This window comes from Garra rufa, chromosome 20, assembly GCF_049309525.1.
Source record: "Garra rufa chromosome 20, GarRuf1.0, whole genome shotgun sequence".
Lineage (NCBI taxonomy): Eukaryota > Metazoa > Chordata > Actinopteri > Cypriniformes > Cyprinidae > Garra > Garra rufa.
This window is the reverse complement of record NC_133380.1, coordinates 19,778,024-19,804,462: the sequence shown is the minus strand read 5'-3', so window position 1 is coordinate 19,804,462 and position 26,439 is coordinate 19,778,024. Positions and strand designations below refer to the sequence as shown.

The 26,439-nt window shown below is 39.1% G+C and overlaps 1 protein-coding gene across 1 annotated transcript in view; it reads left to right on the top strand.

Annotated features, from left to right (window-relative positions):
* Positions 1–26,439, top strand: part of foxp4 (forkhead box P4) — a 133,904-nt gene that overhangs the window by 43,115 nt on the left and 64,350 nt on the right. Inside the window, exons 3-5 of the mRNA XM_073825502.1 lie at positions 7,984–8,106; positions 17,451–17,537; positions 23,993–24,146. Of these exons, the coding sequence (XP_073681603.1) occupies positions 7,984–8,106; positions 17,451–17,537; positions 23,993–24,146 (364 nt within the window). The remainder of the gene's footprint in view (positions 1–7,983; positions 8,107–17,450; positions 17,538–23,992; positions 24,147–26,439) is intronic.

The following is a 26,439-nucleotide window of genomic DNA, read 5'->3' as shown; positions in this document are numbered from 1 at the left end:
TGAAGTAACTACTAATGAACAGTCATACACAATTACATTGAGTTGTGACCCTTTCCTATATAAATGTTATTAGCAGTAGTAGTAGTAGTAGTAGTATGCAAATGCAATATTAATAAATGGAATAAACTTTATAGAGGTTTTGCCTGTGTATTAAATTGTCTTGTGAATGTTTTAAGAAATTCACTTAGCTTCTGATCAGAACCCAACCACCACTCCAGTGCCATGTGATAACTTACCGTAGTTTTTATATTTTGTATAAAGTACTGTGTGTCCTCAACATATACTATATTAATTCAGTTCCTGTATGTAAGGCCAGGACTGAGGGAAAGTAAAAATACAGGTAACCCATTAGTAAATAGAATTAGAATTGTCAAAAGAATGATCAAATAATTCTGCAGGACTTATTTCAAACCTGCAACAGTAGGCCTATTCTTAAGTGCAAATATAGTGAACCCTTAAGTAATTAATAAAGAATTATCATATAATTACGTAGGAATTACTTAGAACCTGAAACAGTATTCTAAAGTGAAAACAAAGGGAACCCATTAGTAATTAATAAAAAATTATCAGATCATTTCACAAGAATATATTTCATTTCCATTATAGGCTAATAATAGTAGTAGACCGTAACAAAGTTACTACTGTAGTAGTACTTTGTAATTGTCCTTCCACTCAAGTAATTTTGAAAATGAATAGGCCTATTTATAATTTTACTGGAGTAATATTTTATTGGGGTATCTGTACTTTTACTCAAGTACTTGATTTGTGGGCCACAACCCGATTATTATGGTGACTATTTGCATATAACTGTTCAGTAGTAGTTATTACATAGTTACGTTTTTTGAACCATAACTACTAGATAATTAATAGTAGTTCTCCAGGAGGTATGACAGAATACATTAGCTATTGATTAGCTACCTGTTACTTAAAACATTCACAAAATTGTATTACATACTGATTAGTTAACACATCTTCCTTAGTAGTTACCAGTAATGAGTTAAGTGTTAATGAATAGTTACCTGTTAGTTCTTCAATAATTCCTTATTAGTTCTGCAGTAAGTAAGAAACAGTATTCTAAAGTGTTACCATACATTTCTGTTTTAATGCTCTCATATTCGTAATTTGTGAAGGAGGAGGAAACTTAATGGCCAAATAAAAAGTGCATTTAAATCATTGCTGTCTTTATGATGTTGCATTATTAAATATTGCCAGACAAATCATTCCAAATATGCCATAAATATTCAATATATCACCCTTCCATCCATCATGCTTTAAGCATCTTTCTTCAAAACGTCTTTGTGTTTTAGTCTACCCCAAGTTCAACAAGCATTGATTACCTCGCAAGATGTGGCGCAACTCCCAAATCTATTTTAAAACGGCAAATAATTTGAGTGGCCACTTCATTAGAGCCGAAACGGTTACAACTTATCACTGAATGCATTGAGACGCTCCATATATCCACACTAATGGAATCAGATTAAATCCTGGAGCACAGGTGAAACAGCTCGGGGAGAAAAAAAATGCTTTTAAGTGCGGATGGTTTTAGTTTAATGAAAGTGAGTCATTTGGCAGACTGACAGTATATTGTGCTGAGGAGGATTTGGTATTAAAACACTCTCACTTGTTCCGGTTCAGACCCCACATAAACCACACAATGTCGGGCTTTGGCCGTCTGTAGGGTCATGCGAGATTCACATCATCGTCCTTGCGTCTGTGTTTTAAAGAGCGGAGGGTGGTTGATAAGACTGATTGTAATTTATCAAGGCCGGGGAAAAAAGGAAAAGCCAGATTAAGGCTCATTGGAATGCATTCTCTGTCCTTACTACTTCCTTTATGACCCTCTGGGACGCATCGCTCTTCTTGCGGCTCGGCTTCCCTCTCTCCTCTCTCTCTCTCCCTCATTTCCCATCTCTTCTCTTTGTTAATCAGTTAAACTCGCTCTTCAAATAGCCCCTCTAATTACTGCTCCGCTCCCTGCGAACGGCCATCTCCCCCGCTGCTCTCTCTCTCTCTCTGTATTGAAGCTGACCCCTGTCAGTAGTGGGTAGCTCTACGTGGTGCGTGCGGACAGCGCTGGTGAATCTTAATGGTGGTGGGAGGCACCAGAGGTGCCACTGAAGCTGGCTTATTAGCAGACAGTCTCAGAAGCTTGTGGAGATGGTTTTAGGGGATGGTCATCAAATGCACCCCATATATTATGCGCTTCCTCTTGTTCAGACGCCACGCCCCTTATAAACTCAAAGCTGCGGGTGAGTGTGAAAAGTGTTTTGCTTGTATAGATGGACTGCATTTACTGTATGTGTGTTTTTACCCCCTACCTGATCAAGGGTGGATGAGATAAGTGATATGCACTGAAAATGGCCCACTGCAGATGATCCTTGACCTGTGTGCCACTGATTGGTGGAGGCTTGCATGTTGACCTGCATTATTATAGCATAAGCACTGATATTATTTGCTTTTATTGCAGAACAAGCTATATGTTAGCATTCCTGTGCATATCAGTGGCAATTGCTTATGCAATTAGCTCTTTCTTAAGGTCAGTTACCTGAACTATAAATGCCATTTGACTAATTACAGACAAAATTATATATATAGAAAATTGTAATGAAAATAAATAATTGGGAACTATAAAAGTAGGCTCTTGTTATTCATCTATAATATAATGAATAGAATGAAACACTGTGTAATTTAAAGAGTTTTTTTTTTTCAGCTACTGTCAGTAAAGAAAGATGTCGTTTATCTATAACTATACTAGTCACATCTATAACTTTAGTACTATATAAACTATAACTTATAACTATAGTTTAACTATATAGATAACTATAGTACTATAGTTACATCTTTATAGTTAAACGCTGACCTCTTAGGGGGCAAATGACCTCCAAAAATTGCCTGTTGAATAGAAAAAAAGAGAAAATTGATCATTTTACATTTAAATTCTTAAAGTTTATATTAGTTTACCCTTTTTTTACTAAGTATATTTTAAACATTTTATAATTTCTATGTTATATATATATATATATATATATATATATATATATATATAGTAAGATTTTTAATGTTTTTAAAACAAGACTTTTTTGCTCATCAAGGCTGCATTTATTTAATGAAAAATACAGAAAAAAACTTTAATATTGTGAAATATTATTGCAGTTTAAAATAGTGGTTTTCTATTTTAATATGCTTTAAAATAGAATTTAGTCCTGTGGTGCAAAGCTGAATTTTCAGTATCATTACTCCAGTCTTCAGTGTAACTTGATCCTTCAGAAATCTTTCTAATATGCTGATTTATTTATTTTATTTTATTTTTTTCAGGATTCTTTGAATAAAACATTAAAAATAGCAGCTTTTTTAAAAAAAAATAGAAATCATTTGTAACAATATACACTACTGTTCATTGATAATAAATCAGCATATTAGAATGATTTCTGAAGAATCATTTGACACTGTAGAGGTTAAGTAATGGCTCATAAAAGTTCATTTTTGCATCAATAAATAAATTCTGCTTTAAAGTATGTTAAAATAGAAATCCACTATTTTAACTTGCAATGATATTTCACAATATTAAATTTTTTTTCTGTATTTTTAATCAACACAGCCTTAATGAGCAGAACAGTTTTCTTAACAAATATTAAAATTCTTACTGATCCCAAACTTTTGAATATTTATTTATATTTTTAAATAATGCGTATATTTCAAAGCCTTGTCTATTCATTCCAGCTCTGCTGTAGGCCAAGCGCTTTTCCTGTGGTCAGCCCTTTACTGACAACACATCACAACAGATCTCGTTATTCGCTTTCGTCCCATGCAGACAGAATGCTTTTTGTCTCTGTTTTAAAAATATAGCAAATGAGTGTTCAGGCTTGATAATTCACAGCAAGGTGCTCGGCGCTCATCGAGCAAAATATCTCCCTCGCCTTTTCTTTCCGGTTGCATGTTAATTTAAAGAGAGAAAGCGAAAAAATTGAAGAAAAAAATTAAATGCATTTAATAAATGCCTGACTTCAAATGGTTTGGGTTTCGGGCTCCTCTATTACTGGGTCTATTCAGCGGCAAATGAACGGGGGGAATCATTTATGGGCGAGAGACAAAGCCGAATGAAAATATAATTCCGCATTGTGCTGCGCTTTTGTTAGCGGCCGTCAAGTCCCTAATGGCGCGCTTTTGTTTTCCTGCACTGCTCTGAAACCGTAGTGTCGAATTGCACGGTGTGTAATGGCCCGCCTTTGTGATATTAGATTATAGGGGCAATTAATGGCGTCAAACCTTAACAACTCAGCATTCAGGCGGCTCGTCAATCCCACTGTCGCGCCGCAATAGAAGGTGTTATAACTCTGGTAATTATTACGCCTGCAACTTGAAAATGTCAATGAACGTGTGTATAAAATAGAATGTATGGGTTGTCACCGCAGGAGAATGGGATGCAGAGGAGCAATTAATTACAGGTTTTCATTTCGCTCTTTCCCAGTGACAAGCAACCGCGCGTGGCAAATTGGCGTGACGCCAAGCGCCCGCCACGCCGAGCCCCCTCTTTTGCCCTATCTCACGTTCTGTCTCCCCCGTCGTGCGCGCAAACAACAAGCGCACATCACGCCCTCCCCGGGCCGGCCGGCCGGCCTGCCTGCTGCGGACTCTCGCCTGGGATGGCGCCCTGGCTTTGTTTCAGACGCCTCTTCCTCTCTTGGTGCACGTACTCGCTTTCAAAACTCTAATTGTAGGGCCCTTGATGTTTTAACCCTTGATATAAGTCATCAAAGGTGGGTGCCTGATTTTTGGCAGAGGGCCCTCGATGGCATCAGATACATGATCTCATCAGCTCAAATGTGTTCGTGCTTGCTAGCTTTAGCTGTGAGCACTAGTCCAACATAGCCTCACCTGAATCACGCCTATAATTAATCAAGGTGAGTGACACGCCAGCCCATAAAAAGCGTCTGTCTTGTGGCGCATAAGTCATGGAGAGTAAAACAGGGCATAATTTTGCCTCTTTTTCTCTGTCATGAATTCTGGGAAGAGCCCCCCCCCCCCAATAGCGAAAGATACAGATGGCTCGTTTGATTGTGATAGGGACGTTTACAATAAAGCATCGGACAGTCGCCGATAACCGCAAGGCTCACGAGCACATGCTTTCATCCCTCTTTCCGGCGGGAAAAAGAGCCGGTGTTCGTATTTACCGCCAGTCTTGTTTACAAAGTCAAATCAGCCCTTTACAGATTTAATTTGCGTCTGACAGCTCTCTCTCTTCGTCTTTCCTCTCCTTATCTCGCCCCCCTTCCTCCAAGCCCTCGAGCTCCGAATAGATAAACTGCTGAAAATATGAGCGCTCAGGCGCTACATGAAAACAAATGAATGCAAATATCAGATCGGACTGGCAGTGGACTGGGAAGTCGTCACGCCGTTGCCTGTCTGTTTTATTCCCTTTGAGTGGAAAATGTAGATAAATGTACGTATTATGCGGGATTGTAGTTTGCGCTCGTGTGTCAGCTTCAAGCCAGCCGTTGCCTGTAAATAGCTTTATTTTTATTGAGCAGTTGCAGGGAGATGATCAGTTCTGGCCCTTGAGCAGTAAATAGGAAAATAAATGGAACGCCACAGAGCGCCTGTGTGTGTGTGTGTGTGTGTGTGTGTGTGTGTGTGTGTGTGTGTGTGTGTGTGTGTGTGTGCGTGTCTCTCGGTGGAAGATCGCTAGTTGCATTCGAGGAAGCAGCCGCAAATTGTACTGGTGGAAATTGCTGGCCCGTTAAAAAGCTGCCCATAAGTTCACAGAGTGGCCGGTCTTACTGCATTAAAGGATGTAATCATGTACTGGCGGCCTGCCTTCAGGCTTTTTCAAACCATCTTTCTTGTACACACACACACACACACACACACACACACATACACACTGAGAGAGTGAGTAAGGGTGACCATGACCAATATGAGAGTTTCTGGACAGTTGGACTCTCCATGAGCCATATTTGGCCAGCGTTGCATCTTTTGGTCATTTATGCATGTGTTTTTATTCCTTTCAAACTTAACTTAATTATTTTGTTTTGTGTGATGTTTTGAACAATATTATGAATTCAGCTAATTGAAATAAGTTTAAGTTATCTAAATGACATTTTAACAAGAATGAATAGTCTTGGAAACGTTAAAACAAATCTGTGTTGTTGTTTTTTGTGCAATATATGCCAAATCTACTTTTGTTTGTTTTTCAATTTGTCTTGTTTTTTTGTTTTGTTTTTCTAAGTTTTGTGTGTGTGTTTTAAGTTTTGTGAATTAAAAAAATGAATTGCAACTTTTTATCTCACAATTCTGATTTTTTGGCCAAAAAAATAAATAAATGTGTAATACAAACCCGTAATTTAGACTTTTTTTTCACAATTGTGAGATAGAAACTTGCAATTCTGAGAACATATCAGTCTTTTTTCCTCCTGAGAATTGGACTTTATAACTAAGTTTATATCTCACAAATCTGAGAAACAAAGTCAGTATTTGCAAGAAAAGTCAGATTTACGAGTCTATGTCTTTAAGTCGCAGCTGAAGTTTATATCTCGCAATTCTGGCTTTATTTCTCCCGGTTGCGAGTTTTTATCTCACAAATCTGAGAATAAAAGTCAGAATTGCGAGTTTATATATCACAATTCTTACTTTCTCTCACAATTAAAAGTTTATATCTTGCAATTCTGGCTTTATGTCTTGCAGTTGTGAGTTTATGTCTCACAAATTTGAGAAAAAAAGTCAGAACTACAAGTTTATATATCACAATTCTAACTTTCTCTCGCAATTGTGAGTTTATATCTTGCAAATTCTGACTTTATATCTCGCAATTCTGACTTTTTTATCTCACAAATCTGAGAAAAAAAGTCAGAATTGCAAGTTTATATCTCAATCCTAACTTTTCTCATAATTGAAAGTTTATATTTCGCAATTCTGGCTTTATTTCTTACAGTTGCGAGTTTATGTCTCACAAATCTGAGAAAAAAGTCAGAACTACAAGTTTCTATTTCACAATTCTGACTTTCTCTCACAATTGCGAGTTTATGTCTTGCAATTCTGACTTTGTTTCTCGCAATTGCAAGTTTAAATCTCACAAATCTGAGAAAAAAGTCAGAATTGCGATTAAAAAAAAAGTCAGAATTGCAATTCAGACTTTTTTCCTTTGAAAACGTTATGCTAAGTGAAAAATATAAATGTATGTACATATGAAATATTTTACTAAAAATAAGATGTGGTTTTCTATAGTGGGGCCATTGAAAATGTTGGTAGGGCAGGTAAACATCTGAACTAATGGCCCTAACTGGGCCTGCAGAGCGCAATCCTCATTGTTGAGCCCGGCTCTCTTTCCATTTCTCTCCTTTTCTGCATATTTGTCATGAGATAAGAATCACGCTTTCCATCTTTACGCCTCGTTCTTGTCTAGCAAATTGCGCTCTCAATTCCAGACTGTTGCAAGTTGTTTCCTGCCGATAGCTATCTTATCAGACTGTTTGTTATTTTTTCCAAAGATGTGATTCTCTAGATAACGAATCATAATATTATGTTTATTGAAGTACTTTCAGCCTGATAAAGACTACATACTCAAGGGAAGATTTGATCAACACACTTTCTCGCTCTCTTTTGGAAAAACTGCCAGGGTTTTACAATGCAAGCAGTGTGGAGCTCTATTGTGTCAACAGAGCTGATGTTATGTGTACTCTCTTTGGCATGACAGGATAAAGAGTTAATTAAAGTGAAGTACAACATTCCTTTATGATGCTAGAGAATCAGAAATGGCTTTGTATCATGTTAAAGTTAGGGATACGCGCTTATCTCACCGTAGCGGTGGTGTTTAGTGCAGTGATTTTTGTTTTTGGATCCAGATTGTGCATCTTAACAGTTGATAAGCTTGTTTATTTTATCACATGCATGTTATAATTTGCATTTAGCATCAAACACCATTACAGAGTGATTATGATGGTCAAATACACACAAATGGTCACTTATTGATCTGTCTGCTCTTATTAGGTGCCAGTATCCATGGCCATGATGACCCCACAGATGATAACTCCTCAGCAGATGCAGCAGATCCTCTCTCCGCCTCAGCTCCAAGCTTTACTCCAACAGCAACAAGCCCTTATGCTGCAACAGGTAACACACACACGGGCGCCTCGCAAGTCACCACACACAGAACTTAAAACAATATTTGGGAATGTCTGGGCTGCTCAGACATGACATGCCCACACAAACCACACAAAAGGTGCATTTTTTCAAAGCCAATTGGTACAAGTTTTATTGGCTAATCAAAATATTACTGAACGCTATTCGCTACATCGTGTTCTTCAAAAAAGCTTTGCTGTGGGTCTGTGTTTTAGACCATATGTCGTCGTTTCCAGCAAACGTGTGTGAGTGACACAAAAACGTTTTAACAGATTTTTCATAATATTGGGCACTATTTGTCTTCAGTCTTCAGTGTCACATGATCAACATATTTTTGAGGAAAGTTTTTGATTAATATATTTTAGAGGAAACTTTTTTTTCTTCAGGATTCTTATAGAAAGTTTAAAATCCCATCGTTTATTTGAAATTTTGACATTTTTCCACCACTGAATAAAAAAAGAAGGTAATTGCAAACTTTAAAACTCACAATTGCAAATTATTATAGTCAGAATTGACAGATGTAAATTCCCATCTGTCTCAAAGGAGAAAGAGCATTCGCTTTCAAGGGGGTGGTTTATCAATACACAGTCTTGCCATTCGGACTGTCGCTGGCTCCACGCACTTTTACGAAATGCATGGACGCGGGTCAGTCCGAATGGCAAGACTGTGTATTGATAAACCACCCCCTTGAATGCAAATCTCAAGAAAGGTTTGTGATGAGGGGTTATCTGGATGTGAAAGTAAGTCCAAAAATCAAAAAAAATTGTCCCCGGGTCATATTTGCATGAAGATATGCTTTAACATCCTGAATGGGTGTTTCAGTTCTGAGAACATATACATTTTTCTCCTCAGAATCAGACTTTATAACTCACAATTGTGAGTTTATATCTCAATTCTGAGAGGAAAAAGTCAGAATTGCGAGAAATAAAGTCTGAATTGCAAAATATAAACTCACAAGTGCAAAAAAAAAGTAAAAATGACAATTTGATATCTCGCAATTCTGACTTTATTTTTCGCAATTGTTTAAATCGCGCCTGCAATTGCATGTTTATATCTCAATTCTGAGGAAAAAAGTCAAATTGTGAGATATAAACTTGCAATTGTGGGAAACAAAGTCAGAATTATGAGTGTATCTTGCCATTCAGATTTTATTTCTCGCAATTGCAAGTTTATATCTCACAATTCTGACTTTATTTCTCGAGTTTATATCTCAATTCTGAGAATAAAAGTCAGAATTATGAGTCTATATATATTTTGAGGCACAAATTGGCTTCCATACAAAAGATTAACTGGAAAATATTAAGTTGGTGCCAAGGAGTACAAACTAAACAAACAAGCATTCTAAAACTTTTCAAATATATGTGCACTCAGACATAAAAAACAGATTACTTTGTTCCACACTTCCTTAAGAAAACTTCTTCCCACCGCAAACTGCTCAAGCCATACATGTTTTATAGAAGAATCCTGGCAAATTGACGGAAATCTCCGCCTGACGTCCTTCATTCCAACATCTGTTGCCAGTGTTTTTATAGAGTGCCGTCGGATGGCACAGTAAATGCACATTCACGTGTGATCCCCGTTAATAGGCCCTGAGTGTAGATGTCAGAGTGTGTAATGTAATCGCGTTTTGTGTAACTTTGATTGCATCCTCACAGGCATGCCCGGAATGATATCTTCCCCGGCTTTGATGTTACTTGGCTCTGGCATTTATAAACGGCATTTACTAGCGTACTAGTGTTGGCGACGCCTCCTTTGGCTGGTGTCGCTACACGTCGACTCGCCGGCGGTCAGGGAGCACTTATGTTAGAGCGAGGACAATGTTTCTCACCCAGCTGCTGAGCCAGACTTTTCCATATCTCTTCCCCCCGTCTGTCTCTCTCTCCTTTTTCTTTCTTTGTTTATTAGTTGCACGGCCTCTGCTATCTCGCTGCGATATCGCCTGGAGGCCAGAGGTGCGGCCCCTGAACAGACATGAAGAAACAAACAAGCCCGTTTCTCTCACGTCTCTCAAATATTTAACATCGTCCCAAAACTCGGCAACCTTTTCACACACACCGCTCAGGTCAGGCACCTCTCCGAAACCTCCCTGATTATTTTTCACCGCTAAAAGACGGGAAAAAGGTTTTCTGTTACATAAACGATCTTGACAGAGAGCAAAATTGATTTAGTAGTAAGGAGGAGGAGGTTGCTTTAGGCGAGTGTAAATTGCACCAAGCTGATCTGACAAATTTATCAAGAGTCGCTCGCGCACAGAAATCAAAATTCAGCTGTTTGAGAACGAAACTTAGCACTTTGTCCCTCTCCTCCCGCTTTATTTCTCTCTTTTTTTATTCTATATTTAACGAGGATATTGAAATTGAAATAGTTGACGTTCATGGGCCGTTTTACATCTCCAGTAAAAGCCAGTGGGTTTAATGGTTCGCGGTGGTGATGAACCACGTGAGAAGTGGCTTTTAATGCTCACTCTTTCGCACACGGCAAATGGAGCAATCAGAGAGCCTGCCAACACACACGTACAGCAATCCGTCCCTGATCTCATCCCGGTGTGTGTGGGAGAACAAGTGGGCTTGGGCTTTTTCTGCATGTGAATACCCTTACAAATACGATTTTACATACAAAGAGCGCGAGAAAGCGAGAGCAAGTGCATGTTTATGTATGCGTGTGCACTTATGCATGTGTGAGTTAACCTTTACATCCCTCCAACCCTTAATTACAGCCCAGCTGATATATTTTTCCTTTTTTTTTATCCCCTCTCTGTGCTGTTAAGTAAAACCAAGGTCACAATAATGGGAATCTAAGGTGAATGCCTTTCAAGGCGCGCAGTTAACGCGAAAGGGGCCCACTGAATCAAATCATTAAAAAACCCTTAATTATTCTTTAATTATTCCTGCAACTATTCAGCTTCATATTGGCATGAATTAAAGGGGTAATGAGTGGGCGAGAGGCAGCGGGGCCAGGCGGGCGGCGACGAGGCGTGGAGGAGAGTTTAAACCGAGAGACGGGCGACATATTGCTGGCCGAACGCCTTTAGTGTGGTAAATGGAGTCTCGCTTCACACCTTACGGCTCGTTGACTTCCTCTGTTCGAAAGGGCTGTGGCTCAGCGCCGCAGATGTGAGGTAGCTCACCTTCAATATCCTGTAAAGCGGCACGGCGACAGGTAGCCAAATGGACGCAGTGGTGTGAGATGGCTTTTGTAGAGGGAATACAGCATTTTAGTGTTGCTTGGTGGAGCTGCTCGTCTGGTTAAAACAGCAGGAGATGAGTGAGTTCAAGGCTCGTTTGAGACTAGAGTTGTGTACATTCAGGGTGGCCCAAGAGAAGTTTTCTGAGGACAGATGGCCAATCAAATGAAAATGAGTCTTTTGCACAGTCATTCTGTCAGCTGAACATCTGGTTTTGGTTTGAAGTGGAAATATCAAGGAAGTTTGACCTGGAAAAACAAAACAAAAATATAATGTAACAAAAATGATTTAATAAATAATTAAATTATTTGCATATATTATACTAGTGTTGTCAAAAGTCCCGGTACTTCGGTACCAAGTCGGTACTAAAAAAAATAAAACGTTACGGTACCAGGTTTTCTTTAGTACCGGTGGTACCGACTATCCGGTCAACCCGGTTCTTGATACGCTATACAAAAGGTGCGCGCTGCGCAGTTGCGCTCTCTTTATTAAAGCACCAGCGCTGCTGCTGATGCCGCGGCTCTGACTCCACTTGTTGACAAAGAAGAGCCAGGCTTGCTCCAAATAGTTTGAATTTGCGGCTGAACAAGGCGAACATCATAGATCATCAAAAAACTATTTGCAAAAGATGTCGTCTAGGTTCTCTCGAAAGGAGGAAACACATCAAACTTAAAACACCTCAAAGACCGACTCCAGGATCAAATAAAAGATTTCAAGTAAGGTAAGTTTCATTTTAATTTCATATTTAGAGCATTGTTGCGTATTTTAATTTGAATGTCAGACTGAAATAAACATCACCGTTTGTGTAGTGAATCGTTAGCATAAGCGCGGCTAACGCTAATATGCTGGGCCTTAGAATGAATTTGAAACAACGCTCCTATAACTTTTGTTAGAGTAAAAAAAAATAAGGACATGATGTATTTACTATTTTTTACACACAAATGACCCGTGTATCCAAAATGTGTGTGTTAGAGAATGTACAAATGTGACGTTAATTTATGTCCTTAATATCAGTCTGTCAGAAAACGTTCTTGGCTGGATAACTCTAGCAGGTTTAAAAAGCTTATTAATAATAAATATGAATGCAGTTTGGATAGAATAAAAGTACAATCAAATAAAACACGTTTTATTCCCTGTTTAGTTTGGTAATACTTTACAATAAGATCAAATTCATGCATCATATTCTAACATAATGTTAAAGTGAACAATATATTTTTACAACATTAATTCATGTTTGTGAATGTTATTTAATACAAACACATGATCATTCATGTTTGTTCATGTTTAACAGATTAACATGATTTTATGCATTAGTAAATGTTGAAATTAGCCTAACCTCAAAGAATAATTGCCATGTAACTACTGTTTATTGTTAGGCAATGTTATCTAACTAATGAACATTGTAAAGTGTTTTAAATACTGCAGTTTTCATCTGTGATAGACACTGGTCTTAATATATGTAATCTTATCTAAATTTATTATAACAGCTGAGGTTTGTTATTTACTGAAAATTAATATTTTTGCTGGTGTCAATGATCTAATGTCACATCTGGTCAGACTTAGCACACTGCTTTACTTAAGTATATTATTTTTTTCTTTTTACAGTTGCAGAAGATCATGAAAGACCCCAGCGAACTCTAAAACAGACAACAGTTACAGATGTTTTTCCGCAGCAGCAGAAATATGACAAAGTTTTGGGTGAAGCTTGTTTACATTTTTTATGCCTGTAATTTATTTAGATGTTATTTAACTACTAAAATGTTTACAATCCTTGAAATACTTTTTTAACCTGTGGAAAAACTAACAAAATTTTACGTAAGTATAAAGAATTTTTTTTTACAAAGTTTTTTTTGTACATTTTATTTTTGCTTAACTTTATTAATAAAAAAATAGTGTGTTGCTCAATTAATATGTTATTGTGTTTTGCTTTGGTACCGAAATTGGTACCGAGAACCGTGGATTTTCAGTGGTATTGGTACCGAATACTGAAATTTTGGTACCGTGACAACACTATATTATACTTTTTTTCTAGTCTGCTGTAAAATCTGTAATCAGTTCTTGCACACTTGTGTAGACAAGTGTTTGATTTGTGAATGAATTGTTCTTTTGAATTGTTCTTTAATGAGCAAAATGAATGATTCATTAGTGAATGTCTGAATCAAATTTTTGCTTTTTTAAACTTTTCGATAATCATAAATATGGAAGCCCGTTTTCGCCACTGAATAAAAAAAATGTCATTGCGACTTATCTCACAATTCTGACTTTTTTTTCTCAGAACTGTGTGATATAAACTTGCAATCGCGAAAAAAAAAGTCAGAATTGTGTGATATAAACAATCTTGTGAACATATTAGTCTTTTTTTCTCCTCAGAAATGGTCTTTATAACTCGGAATTGCAAGTTTATATCACAATTCTGAGAAAAAAGTCAGAATTGCGAGATACAAACTCGCAATTGTGAGCAAGAAGACGGTATTGCGAGATACAAACTTGCAATTGCGAGAAAAAAAGTCAGAATTGCGAGATACAAACAAGAAGAAAGTCGCAATTCTGACTTTATTTCTCACAATCGTGAGTTTATATCCCACAATTCTGACTATATCTGGCAATTCTGACTTTATGACTTGCAATTGTGAGTTTATATCTCACAGTTCTGAGAAAAAAAGTCAGAATTGCGAGATGTAAACTCAAAATTGTGAGAAAAAAAGTCAGAATTGTGAGATAAAAAGTCGCAATTACCTTTTTTATTTTTTATTCAGAAACGGGCAGAAACGGGCTTCCATACATAAATGACTGGAAATGTCATGGAAAACAAAAAACACACATTTTTATTTTATTTTATTTTAGTACTTTATTATAAGGTTCCATTAGTTAATGTTGGTTGATGTATTAACTAACATAAACAAACAATGAACAATACATTTATTACAGTGTTTATTAATCTTTGTTAATGTTAGTTAATGAAAATACAGTCGTTCATTGTTTTTATTTAATTTTCTGCCAAAGTATATTACATGACCCCAGAGATGCATAACTTTTTAGCCTACAGTTTAGGTTAAAAAATAAGTGAAAATTCTTTTTAAATAGTTTTAAAATATCCTGCATGATTTTTGGAAGGAACAAATATTCCAGTTAGTCTTTTTAATTAATTTGAGGTCAAAAAAGCAGCATGCATAATATCTATATTTGTGTAAAGAATTCATTTTAGAGCATGCCATATTAAAAGTAAATTTAAAAGTACACTAAAAGTATTTCGCATCAGCTCTCTCTTTTTTAAAAACTTATACAGTGTTGTGAATTGGTACGTAGCCCACTATTAACTACCTCATTCCTTGAGTAACCCCACATTACATCTGTAAACAACACTATGTGTGATAAGGAGTTAATGAGGGTATCATTATTCTACTTTTCTCCAGCAGCTGTAGCCAGCGTTCCCCTAGGCGCTCCACCGCGGCCCCTGCGTGTCCTAAGGCCTCCGTGCTCTGCTTCTTCGGTCAACATGTACTTCCATGTCAAATAGGTCATCCATGCGAAGCTGAGATTTAAATCTTAATAGGCTTTCGTGGGTAAATTAATAATCTGAAAGTAAAACAAACAGCGGTGGGTCTGTGGTGGCCGCTGCGGTTAGCCAGAGCTACGGTGGGAGATGTGTAATGACAGTGTTAGTGGGTGTGAGCCAGTCTCACTTAGGACTCTGTAAAAGTAGCTAGTTGAAAACAGCAGCTAGTTCATATAGGTGAAAGTAAACATGGTAGCATAACAGGAAGCCTTTCTCATGGAAAGTTTTTTCTCCTTCCTAGGAGAGGGAAGAGTTATTGTGAGTTTATTGGAGGTGAAAACTTCACACGTATACTTGTTTACTTGTTTTAGTGAACATTTTTAAACATGATAATTTACTCAACCCTATGCCATCCAAGACGTTCATGTCTGTCTTTCTTCATTCGAAGAGAAATTAAGGTTTTTAAGGAAAACATTCCAGGATTTTCCTCCATATAGTGGACTTTAGTGGGGATCAACTGGTTGAAGGTCCAAATTGCTGTTTCAAATGGCTCTACATGACCCCAGCCAAGGAATAAGGGTCTTATCTACCAGAAAAAAATCGTCATTTTCTACAAAAAAACAAAATATATATACTTATTAACCACAAATGCTCATCTCACACTAGCTCTGCGACTTCATACATTACGTAATCATGTTGGAAAGGTCATTCGTGGTTCTTCGTCTATGTACTTAGATTCAAAAAAAGTAGGGTAGGGTGAAAAACTCCATTTCCTATTCTCCTCCAACTTCAAAATTGTCCAACATTGTTGTTTTAGCTTATTGTAAATGGTGTTTCTTTGCATAGTCGCTTTGTAAACACTGGATTGGTACTTCTGCCTACGTGACGCTTGAGCTTTCCAAGTCGAGCTAGTGCAAAACGAACATTTGTAGTTTAGAAGTATATACATTTTTATTTTTTGTAGAAACGTTTTGCTAGATAAGACTCTAATTCCTCGGCTGAGATCGTGTAGAGCCATTTGAAGCTGCGTTGGAACTGCAATTTGAACCTTCAATCCACTGGCTCCCATTAAAATTCTGGAATGCTTGCCTCAAAAACCTTAATTTCTTTTCAACTGAAGAAAGAAAGACATGAACATCTTGGCTGGCATGGGGGTAAGTAAATTATCAGAACATTTGTATTCTGGAAATGAGCTAATCCTTTAACAACCCTGGCAAGTTTGATGAATAATAATAGTAGTAATGTTTGGCTTAGCAACCAATAAAAACACATTTTAAGATTTCCACAGAATTAATAATTGTTAATCATTAATCCTATCTCCACTCTTCTGCCCTCGCACACCTGTTTCATGTTTTTGTCTAATAACAGTCATTGTTCTAAAGAATGAAACGTACCCCTAACCCTACTATGCACACTTAAAATCAATGTCTCCCACATGCCTCGGTCTGTTCCCAAAGCTTTTAATCAGAGCGAGGTGTGCCATTGCGAGGTATTTCACAGCGATAAAGCACATACAGGTCTATATTTACTTGTGTAGAGGAGATAGAGACCCATTCAGCTGAGCTTTGAATCAGTAACCAGTGTGTAAACACCTTTCTTGTGCTTTATTAGCTTAACACAAACCCCGCACGCAAGCAAACACAACCAGAAAAACATACAAAAGCCGCTTTTCCATTTGACAATGGCATGATTTTGTATAAAATACACCGTACTGCACATAATTGAAGAATAGTGCCAGGAAGAGGTGAAGCATCCGTGTAGGAATCAGGCAGGTGTCTTTGTTTCAGATGCTTAAGGCATAAATTGGCTTTTTGTGCTGATCTCTGGCTGGTTTCTACCACCTGTGTTTTAATCGTAATTCTTGGGAGGTAACGAAAACTGCTTTGAGATTAGAAGCAAAGGGCAAATTTTACCAGACAGGTGTTGTGTGTTTTAGTTCAGTCAATCATAAATAAGGAAGCCTGTCTCCACGCTGTCAGGTTTGCCACGCCAAGAGAAGGGTGGACAGATGATTTACAGGACACATTCATACGGCACCTGCCAGGTGTTTAAAGCTGCCTTTTAGAGGAATGCTGAAAAAAGATGAATATGCCTTATTATGGAGGCACTTTAGCCCTTAAGCAAGAAGCTGATCTTGTTTTATCCTGTTTTCATTTTTTTTTTTTTGATGCCTTTAGACATATGCGACTCTTTGCACCCGACTACCTCATCTTGGATACCCAGTATCATGTGACTCAATTGATAGCACCATATTTTCAAGTATAAGCAGATGTACAGGACAGTTTTTTTACAGCTTATTGTGTCATGGTGTATCTTTACAGAAGAAGAACTGATGTTTAAATGCCCTTTATCTGGCTTGTGTAGAGTAAATGTAGAGAAAAGGTGCAATACATGTGACCTTCCTACTGTATTCTGCAATACAGACGAATTTGGCCTTTTTGAAACTGTATGTCATTGATGTTTTATTGAAGTGCCCCTTTTTTCTACATATGTTTGTGTTGCGTCCTTGCTGCACCGAAGTTTGCATTGTTTATTATCTTAAATCGAAAAAAAAAAAAGAATAAAAATTTTATTATTTTAGTACAATATCTAAATATCATTTTGTTTTGTTTTAGTGTCTCCATTCAGTTAAAACCATTCTCTCTTTTTCTTCAGCTGCAGGAGTACTACAAGAAGCAACAGGAGCAGTTGCACCTCCAGCTCCTTACCCAGCAACAGCAAGCAGGGAAGCAGGCCAAAGAGGTGAGACACTCCTGCCCCTTCCTTCTGTAGTGCACTTCACAGTGTACTTCACCCTCATAGCACCCTAGATGAGCATCCTCAAGATGGCTGACACATCATTTGTCACACAGCAGAGGCCAATTCCTCTTGAAAGCCAGAAACCAGCTTTTGAAAATAACTGTATTCTCATATGTGAGATGATTGTCTGACTGATTTTGTGCTGCACTGTACAGCACAGACTTTATAAAAGTCTCTGTAATCACTGAGCATTACATAAAATCCTCAACAGGAAAATAAACGGATGCCAACATTTTTTTCCTCCCCCTCCTCTCTCAAGCACTCAATTGCATTTTGTGTATTAAGCAATTCAAAAATGCGGATTAAGACGTTTGGGGAATATGGATTTTCATTTCTCTGCCGTTGACCAAAGTCATGCTCCAAACCTTACCATGGGCTTCTCTGCTAATACTCGTTAAGTATTAATTTACAAGTCGCTGCTTGCTAAGCCTAGTGGAAAATCCCTATTACAACCCACTATGGTGAACCAGACAAGTTTCTTTAATTGTCAATTAATGCACTGGAGGAGGAGAAAGACCTGATCTGGGTAATGAAGGTGAGGGGGAATCATGTTGGATCACTGAGGATAAGACTGCAGCACAACAAAGGCGAGGGCGTAATCGCTTGTCTGTGCTCTGCGGGAGAGGAGATCTGCGCTAATCTGGCGGTCAAATGAAATCCGAAGTTTTGCGGCCTGCGTGTCAGTGGCATGTGATATATCTGATACAACTTAATCAAGGAGTTTTCATGAGGGCTTAATGAACAGACTGCTTAGTGCAGAGATTAGCACATAGCTGCTAGTACAGATGCTAGCAACATGCAGGTTACAGTAGCTTGTGTAGGTAAAAGGAAACTAGAGGATGTGTTTGCGTCTCTCTGAAAACAGCATCTTAAACGAGCCTACCCTTATGAAAATTAGCCATGGTTTTACTACAAATAAAATTAACCTTGTTAGCCTCCACAAACTGGTGTTAAATTGATCTAGCTTGGTTACTAACCTGGTGTTAAAATGGTTTAACTGGTCAGTCAGATGGGTTTACAGATCTGAAATGAGGCCAAAACCATCAAAATAGCAGAGATTAGCACATAGCTGCTAGCACAGTTACTACAAGGTTAGCCTGTGTGGCCTTGCTTGCTTCTCACCCTTCACAAACTATTGTTTAGTTGGCCTAGCTTGTCTCCTAACCTCACTAATCTGGTGTTAAAATGGATTAACTAATCAATCAGATGGACTTACAGATCTAAAAAGAGTCCAAAACCATCAAAATGGCAGAGATTACCACATAACTGCTAGCACAGTTACTAGAAAGTTAGCCTGTGTAGCCTTGTTTAGCCTCTAAGCCTCCTCAAACTGGTGTTAAATTGGTTTATCTTGTTTCCTAACCTCCCTAATCGGGTGTTAAAATGGTTTAACTGGTCAGTCAGTTGGGTTTACAAACCTTAAAGGATCCAAAAACATTAAAATAGCAGATTTTAGCACACTATGGTACAGTTATTAAAAAGTTAGCCTGTATAGCCTTGTTAGCCTCGCAGTCTTCACAAACTGATGTTAAATTGGTCTCGCTTGTCGTCTTACCTCACAAATCTGGTGTTTAAAATAGTTTAACTGGTTAGTCAGTTGGGTTTATAGATCTGAAAAGATAGTCCAAAACCATCAAAATAGCAGAGATTAGCACATAGCTGCTAGCAAGATGCAGGGTATAGTAGTCTGCGTAGGGCAAGTGGATTGTGAAATTAAGGTGAGCAATACTAAACAAACTTGTCAAATGAGTCTCAGCTGGTTTATAATGTCCTAGATTGTCTCCAAGCCTGACTAAGGTGTTTTTCAGCTGGCTTAACTGGTTTCCCATCTGACGTTCCACCTGAAAAGTGCCTAAAAATCCAACAAAACAAAAAACTTCAGCTGGTTTAAATTAGTTATATTTATGGACTCTGCTAACAACTCCACTGCAAACAAATGAATTCACATCTGAGCTGTGCAGGGTTGAGGGTGGTTTGCCAGTCCCTCTGTATTTGTGACTGAGAGGATCAGAAAATGAATGAGCTCTTGACTTCATAGCAGGTGAGAGACTGAGACAGGTGGTGAGAGGGGGTGGATGCTATAGGCCATGGAGGACAGGGATTAAGACCCGTTAGATATGCCCCAGACAGCATCGTGACTGATAGAGCAAATGCGTGGCAAATGCACGCGGTGCCTGAAACACACGTACACAGAGTGACACACACACACACACACACACACACACAAGCTCTTCAAATGAGACCAGTATCCTGACATTTTCCACAGATAGTCAAGGAACGTGACAGAGACCAAGGGGAAAAAAGATTGAGAAGTGAGAGGGAAGGGAAAGGTATAAAAAAGCATGACTAACCTTATTCAAGGCCTCAGGAGTTTTTCAGACATTTTCCCTTATTAAATATTGGCGCTAGGGAGATGGTGTGCTCTCCGAGTGGAAGGAGAGCAGGGAAATTAAATTGGGAGGGCAGTGGTCAGCTCCACTTCCCCGCGGATCAGCTCACGTTTGTTCAGGGCCTCTTTAGTCGGCCTAAAATACGTGCTTGGCCAACACATCGCAGACAGGTTGTACATACTTAACGTTTGGTTTTACACTGTATCGCCACCTGTAGCTTCTTAGCTCAAAGGAAAAGTTCACCCAAAAATAAAAATTCTGTCATTAGTTACTCACCTTCATGTCTTTCCAAACCCGTAAGACCTTCGTTCATCTTCAGAACATAAATTAAGATATTTTCAAAGAAATCCAAGAGCTTTGGATGGATGGTCTCCATATCAGAAAATCAGATATAATCGTATTATATTAGGCCATCTTGAAGGTTTCATCCATCTGTGTGTGTTTACGCGTGTGTTGTCCGCCGTGTATTGGTGTTCCCCTGAGGATGAGTGCACTGACAGCACTGCACTAAAAGTGAAGCAGTCAGGCGTGAGAAGAAGAAAGAAGATAGCAACACAAGTATGTGTGGTGTTTCCCATCCCTCTAGCTCTCTTTTAAAGCCCTTCATCCTGTAAAACCTTCGTTTCCTTTGTTCTGCCATGCTGTTGGTCTACCTGGCAGAGTAAACGACCCCATGAAGCCAACTGCATCTCTGGCACCACCTTCTCAATTTTGTCATCAGTATATTTTATTTCGTCATTATTAGCATAAGGTTTCAACAATCATGGCAGGCGGCCTATTCATATAATCTGTGATTGAAATTGGAAACCCAAACTCTCAGGACTTTGTTTTTGTAAAGCAGTCGAAGATGGAGAGATGACACGTTATGCTCTCCCTGAGTAAAAGACGCTTTAATTGCCGCCCATATCACTGCCAGTCACTGTGAGCAGGTTGAGAGGTGAGATAGACAGAAAGAAGAGAGGGAGAGATGGTTGCCACACACATTTTTGCATCTTCAATCCCGACTTTTGCTCTTTTTCTGTTTTTTATTGTTTCACCCGCTTTCTCTCTCTCTCTCTGTTTGACGGTTGAGCTGTGGAGTCACCCTGGAGTCAGCCTAATGAAGTAGCGCTGTCAGTCGGCCCTGGCGTGCCCAAACTCTGTTTGATGTGCTCATAAATCAAGCTGACAGGCCTGTTACTCCGCTAGCTTTAGCCACTCAACTGCATCTAATGTAAACAGCGTGCAGACACAATGTGTTAAAGAACTTGAACTGTGTCCCATGGGACCCAAACAGGGAGAGGAAGAGAAAGGAGAGAAGACAGCGATGAAGAGGAGGAGGAAGCAAGAGGGATAGACATGCTGAATATTGGCGTTACCTCACTTTGTTCAGTTGCGTGTGTTTCTCTGTTAGCTCTTTTATCGAATCTGTCATTCTCAGAAGTTAGGGAAGAGAACAAGGCCATCCACAAAGAGCTGGGGCGTGATTCAAGAAAGAAAAAAGTTAAGAAAATTCTTAAGAATATTTCAAGAACTGCACTTAACATTCTCAGATATGTTCTATTTTTGGCACTCTAATAGGTGCTGAATGCTGTTGAAAATGAGGTAAAAACAAGGTTCTTATTTGAGTTGTTTGTAAAGTTAAAGTGTTTTTTGTGAATACAAAAAAAGATTCTTAAAGGGGACATCAGATTTGAAATTCTTTTGCATGGTCAACCTACAATGATAAAACCTCAGTTTTCAAGCCGTTATGATTTTCGGAGCAGTATGACATCATACTGTTCAGGCCCTGCCCACCACCACTGACAGACTGTTTCATTAGCATATTTCCACCCTCAGCCAGTTGTACGTTGTCCACCATTTTCTCCACGCTCAAACAGCTATAGCGACAACAGTGTCTCTCAAGCAATGCAGGTGTTTTGTATTTGGATGTAAAAGTGAGCATAAGAGTCTTCGTTATCTCCCGACATCAGTTTAGTTTAGTTTTTGATAGTAAAGCGCCACCAAATACACACAAAAAACAGAAGGGGGCGGGTTAAGCAGAGCTCATTAACATTTAAAGCAACACGCACCAAAACGGCTCGTTGTAAACAGAGCTGTTTTTGACCAGGTAAAAAGGTGTTTTACACAACCGAAGTACACTCTTAAAAATAAAGGTTCCAAAAGGGTGTTTTTGCAGCGATGCCATAGAAGAACCATTTTTGGTTCCCCACAGAACCTTTCAGTGAACAGTTCTTAAAAGAACCATTTTGAAGAACATTTAAAAAATCTAAAGAACCTTTTCTGCATTTGAAAGGTTCCATGGATCTTCAAGGTTCTTCATGGAACCATTGATGCCAATGAAGAACTTTTTATCTTTTAAGACCCTAAAGACTCATACCAACTTGTGGAAAATGAGCATTCAATGTCCCCTTTAACTTTGTTTTTAAGGTTATTGAAACCATTGAAATCATTTGTGACTTGATTCTTTTGTTGCAAGCACTATTTGAGTGCCTGCCTATTCCAAATCATTTGTTAATGAGAATTCGTGATTATTACGATGCTGCCTTTGAAGACGGTTGCTTATGGATGTCGTAGGAAACAAAGCAGCTCACTAGGTTTTGGAATGGGCTTGTGTTTTCTCTCTTCTCTGTTGATGTTGACCCATGTGGCCCTTTCCCATGGGGCCTTGTGCCCCGGGTGGAGGCCTCAAACACTTCTCTGACAGTGAGATTAAGAAACTACCTTTAATTATTTTTCTTCTTTTATTTTCCTTCCCTCCTTCAACATTTTTTTTCTCTCTCCCCTCCACTTTTTTCGTGCCGTTATCTTGAAGAAGATAAGGGCCATCTCTCATTGGGAGAACATCAAAAAGCGTGTCTCTGGAAACAGTGGTTCGACTCAGGCCGGTTCAGGAAGGAGGACATTTATCACCACGACACCAACTGACCTTATCGGCACATGCCATGTATTCCATAGCACTCACCCTTACCCTTACACACACAAACACACACACAGCTCTCCAAATCTGTACCTCTTTGCAGTAGAAATGAGTGTGTAATGGTTGCTTTATTGTTTTAAAACTAAAAAAAACTTCCAAAACAGGTACACTTTTGTTTAAAAGTGTTAATTTCTTTCAAAAACTTTTGAATGGTAGTCTTGTCCCAGCTCTACTTCCCAAAATCTCATTGGTTGAGCGTTTTCCTTCACCTTGGCCTTTTTTCTGTTCCTTCCCACCTTTGGCTAAAGATCTAACATTTTTTTTTTCTCACTCATGTTATGATTTTATACAAGTTTAGGGCTGGTCTTGGAAGTACTCTGTGCTTATGTCATAGCTGATAAAACGGTTTTCTCATTTTTCATCTCTTTAAACGTCACCAGAAGTCGTCTTGAACAAAAATAAATCTCTTGATAGCTCAATGATCTGCACCCATTGAGATCTGTTTATGAAACAGAGAAAGAGGGTTTTGGAGTCATGCTTCTCAAGTTTCACAAAGCACATTTCATGCATAGTGCAAAAATACCAAGCCTTATCGTAAAATGATAAACATCTGATGTCATATAATCTGGAACTGTTCTTAACATTCTGCACAGATGTTGTTAGTCACTGTTTATTGCCGTGTTAATTGCGCGCCAACCACATGCTAACAGATTGCTACACGCAGGAATGAACAAGTGTGTTTGCAAGCGTGTCGGTCCTAAAGCACATGGAACTGTCACTCATAGATTAATGCGTTATCTCTTTAGCTTCACAATGCACTTCGACACTTTGAACCGAGTCTCAGCGTTTTGTTGTCTGCTTGTTGTCTACCGCCACAGGAAGTGCTTTGGTGATTGGAGGGGAAAATATCTCTATTCCAGGATATGTCCTATCTAAACATGTCCTGGACGAGGTTGAAGGCTTATAAAAGCCAATGAATGTCCCGTCTTTCCCGCCCTCTCCATCCTGCAGCTCTCCAAGTCTCTTCCTCTCACTTTTCCCATCCGTTTGTTTTGTTGTGTAACATGCTTCTCTCTCTCTCTCTCTCTCTCTCTCTCTCTCGTTCTCAGCAGCAGCAGTTGGGGAATAAACAGCTGGCTTTCCAGCAGCAGCTGATCCAGATGCAACAACTACAGCAGCAACACATTCTGAATCTACAAAGACAGGGCCTGGTGAACCTACAGCCGGGCCAAGGAGCAGTACCCATTCAGAGCCTGCAGCAAGGTACACATACTAATGCAATCACACTTAGTATGCATGCTTATCTGTGGAACACTGCTTGGGAGTCACAGTTTTGATGTCTGAATGCTCAATGTTTGTGATACAGTTGCTGGATGATATACTGTATCTGCTGAGATTGAGTTTTAGTAGACGCTTGAGGCTGCAGGTCCTGACCAGTATTATCATAGAAGGACTTTTGCATATTCCAACTAGAAAACAAGTCAAAGAGTAATTAATAACTTAAGAAGTCATTTTTAGTTGTTGAATGTCAGTTTTACGTCTTAGTTGAATAAAAGCACAAACAAGTTAAAGTAACAAGCCAAAACTACAGAACATCAAACTACTGAAGCCATTTGTCTATTGTAGTATTTACTTTGAAACTAAGGGGATTTTGATGAATTTGGGATTGTTGTTAGACATTTGTATTGCATATAGGGTCTCACTTAAATTAATGTATATCATTAAAAAAAGTGCAAAACTCTTCCCCAGCTCCATTAGCTGGTCACTATTGACCACAAACATCTGACTCCATCTAGCCCCATGGTGAGGTGCTACAACCGCAGGCCTCTCAACCCGGTGGTCTGTCTCTTTCACAGCTCTCCTCTTGTCCTCAACAGCCAGAAAAACACCACAGAGTGTCTGATTCGCTCCTTTAGCGATGCCTATTAAAGGAAAGCGGAGCTCTGGAGGAAATGCAGCGTGCTAAATAAATGCAGCATCTGTGTTCTTACCCGTAGCCCAGGACCAGATGGCGGTCTCAGGCTGAGGCCAGACCTGCATCCGCCGCCCACTTATTCTTCCTTAGTCAGCCCCAACCACACACACACACGCACAATCTCAGATTGCCCCGCTACTACACGTGCAACATTGAATGCTAATAAAGCTGGCTGTAAAATTAATCCCTTATTCGTCTTCCTCCAAAATTTGGCAATGAGCTATCATCTCAATCTATTAGAGCGGGATGGAGCCCCCCGGAGACTAACTACAGCCATGTCCATAGAGCCACATGTGAAGCTTGTTAACTTAATCAGCTCATAAAGAGATAAAAGCAAAGCTTGATTGTTGGTTTTGTGGAAGGCAGTCATTTGGATAATAGGTAAAATATGCCACAAAATTCACCGGGCTTTGTGCACAGGCCGGGAGGGGGCTTATGTGTGTGCGCCCGTAAGTCTTGCACGCTCCAGACGGACTTATCCTACAGAAGGAAATGGAGGTTTTGGATCATTTTTGAATATATTTTTCCATTTTTCCTTGTTTTGTCAAAGGGCCACTACCACTAATGGATCTTGACTGTAAACTGGCCACCGTCCGCCGAAATTAGACACATCAACTTTTACAGGTTCCACAGCGGTCGTAACGTTGTAAGAGCCTCAACAGGACAGAACAAACAGGGAGCCGACTCCAGTTTCCATGTCGAAATCCCTGCCACTCTTGCCGATAGGGCCTCCAAAATGATCCCGGCCTTTTATTAGAGTGCTTGACTCTCATTCTCACCCATTGCTCTTGACATCTCTGATTATTTCAGTCTTAAGAAAACATAGACTCGTCATCCGGAATCCTGAGTGGGCCTACCACACACACACACACACACACACACACACACACATGCGCACGGCTGCTTTTAGAAAAGTAGTCTGGTGGAAAAAAAAGAGAGGGAGAGAGGCAGAGGAAGGTTCGCAGATTGATGAAAATAATTTTTCGCGACAGCTGTAAACTTTTGGTTTTGGCATCTTTGTGGCATAGACCCTCGTGCACGCCCCCACCCCCCTTGCTTATGTCATTGTTTCAAGGGGTCTGAAGAACAATAAACTCTGGGCTCTTGGAATCCCTTCAACAAATCCTGCGACAGAGCAGAATCACGGAATTTCCCCACAATCCCTCTCTGAAAAGAAGCCCTCCATTATGACTGGCCAGCCAACCATGCGCATTCTTCTGGCTAGTCATGCTTGGCCGTAGCTGCCGCTGAAAAGGATTTGTTCTCTGATCCATGGGTGGCGCCAACCGTTGTTGTTGTTTTCGTGTTTGTTTGGCATGCCCAGTCATTCCCTCAGAAAGGCTAGAGTTTCGAACCCAAGTGACTCACTGCATTAGACTGTTAGTTGGGATGACTTTTGTTTCTTTGTAATATTCACTTAACAGTTACAGTAAGTCAGTTTAATTCCTGTCCAAAGGGTGCAACCAGATCTGTTGGACTCGGCTTAATGCTTTGTGATCACCGTGCCAAACTTTTCTTCAGTTTTTTTTCCGGATTTGTGATGCATGAAGCTAGAAAAGGGAGCAGATATGAGAAACCAAA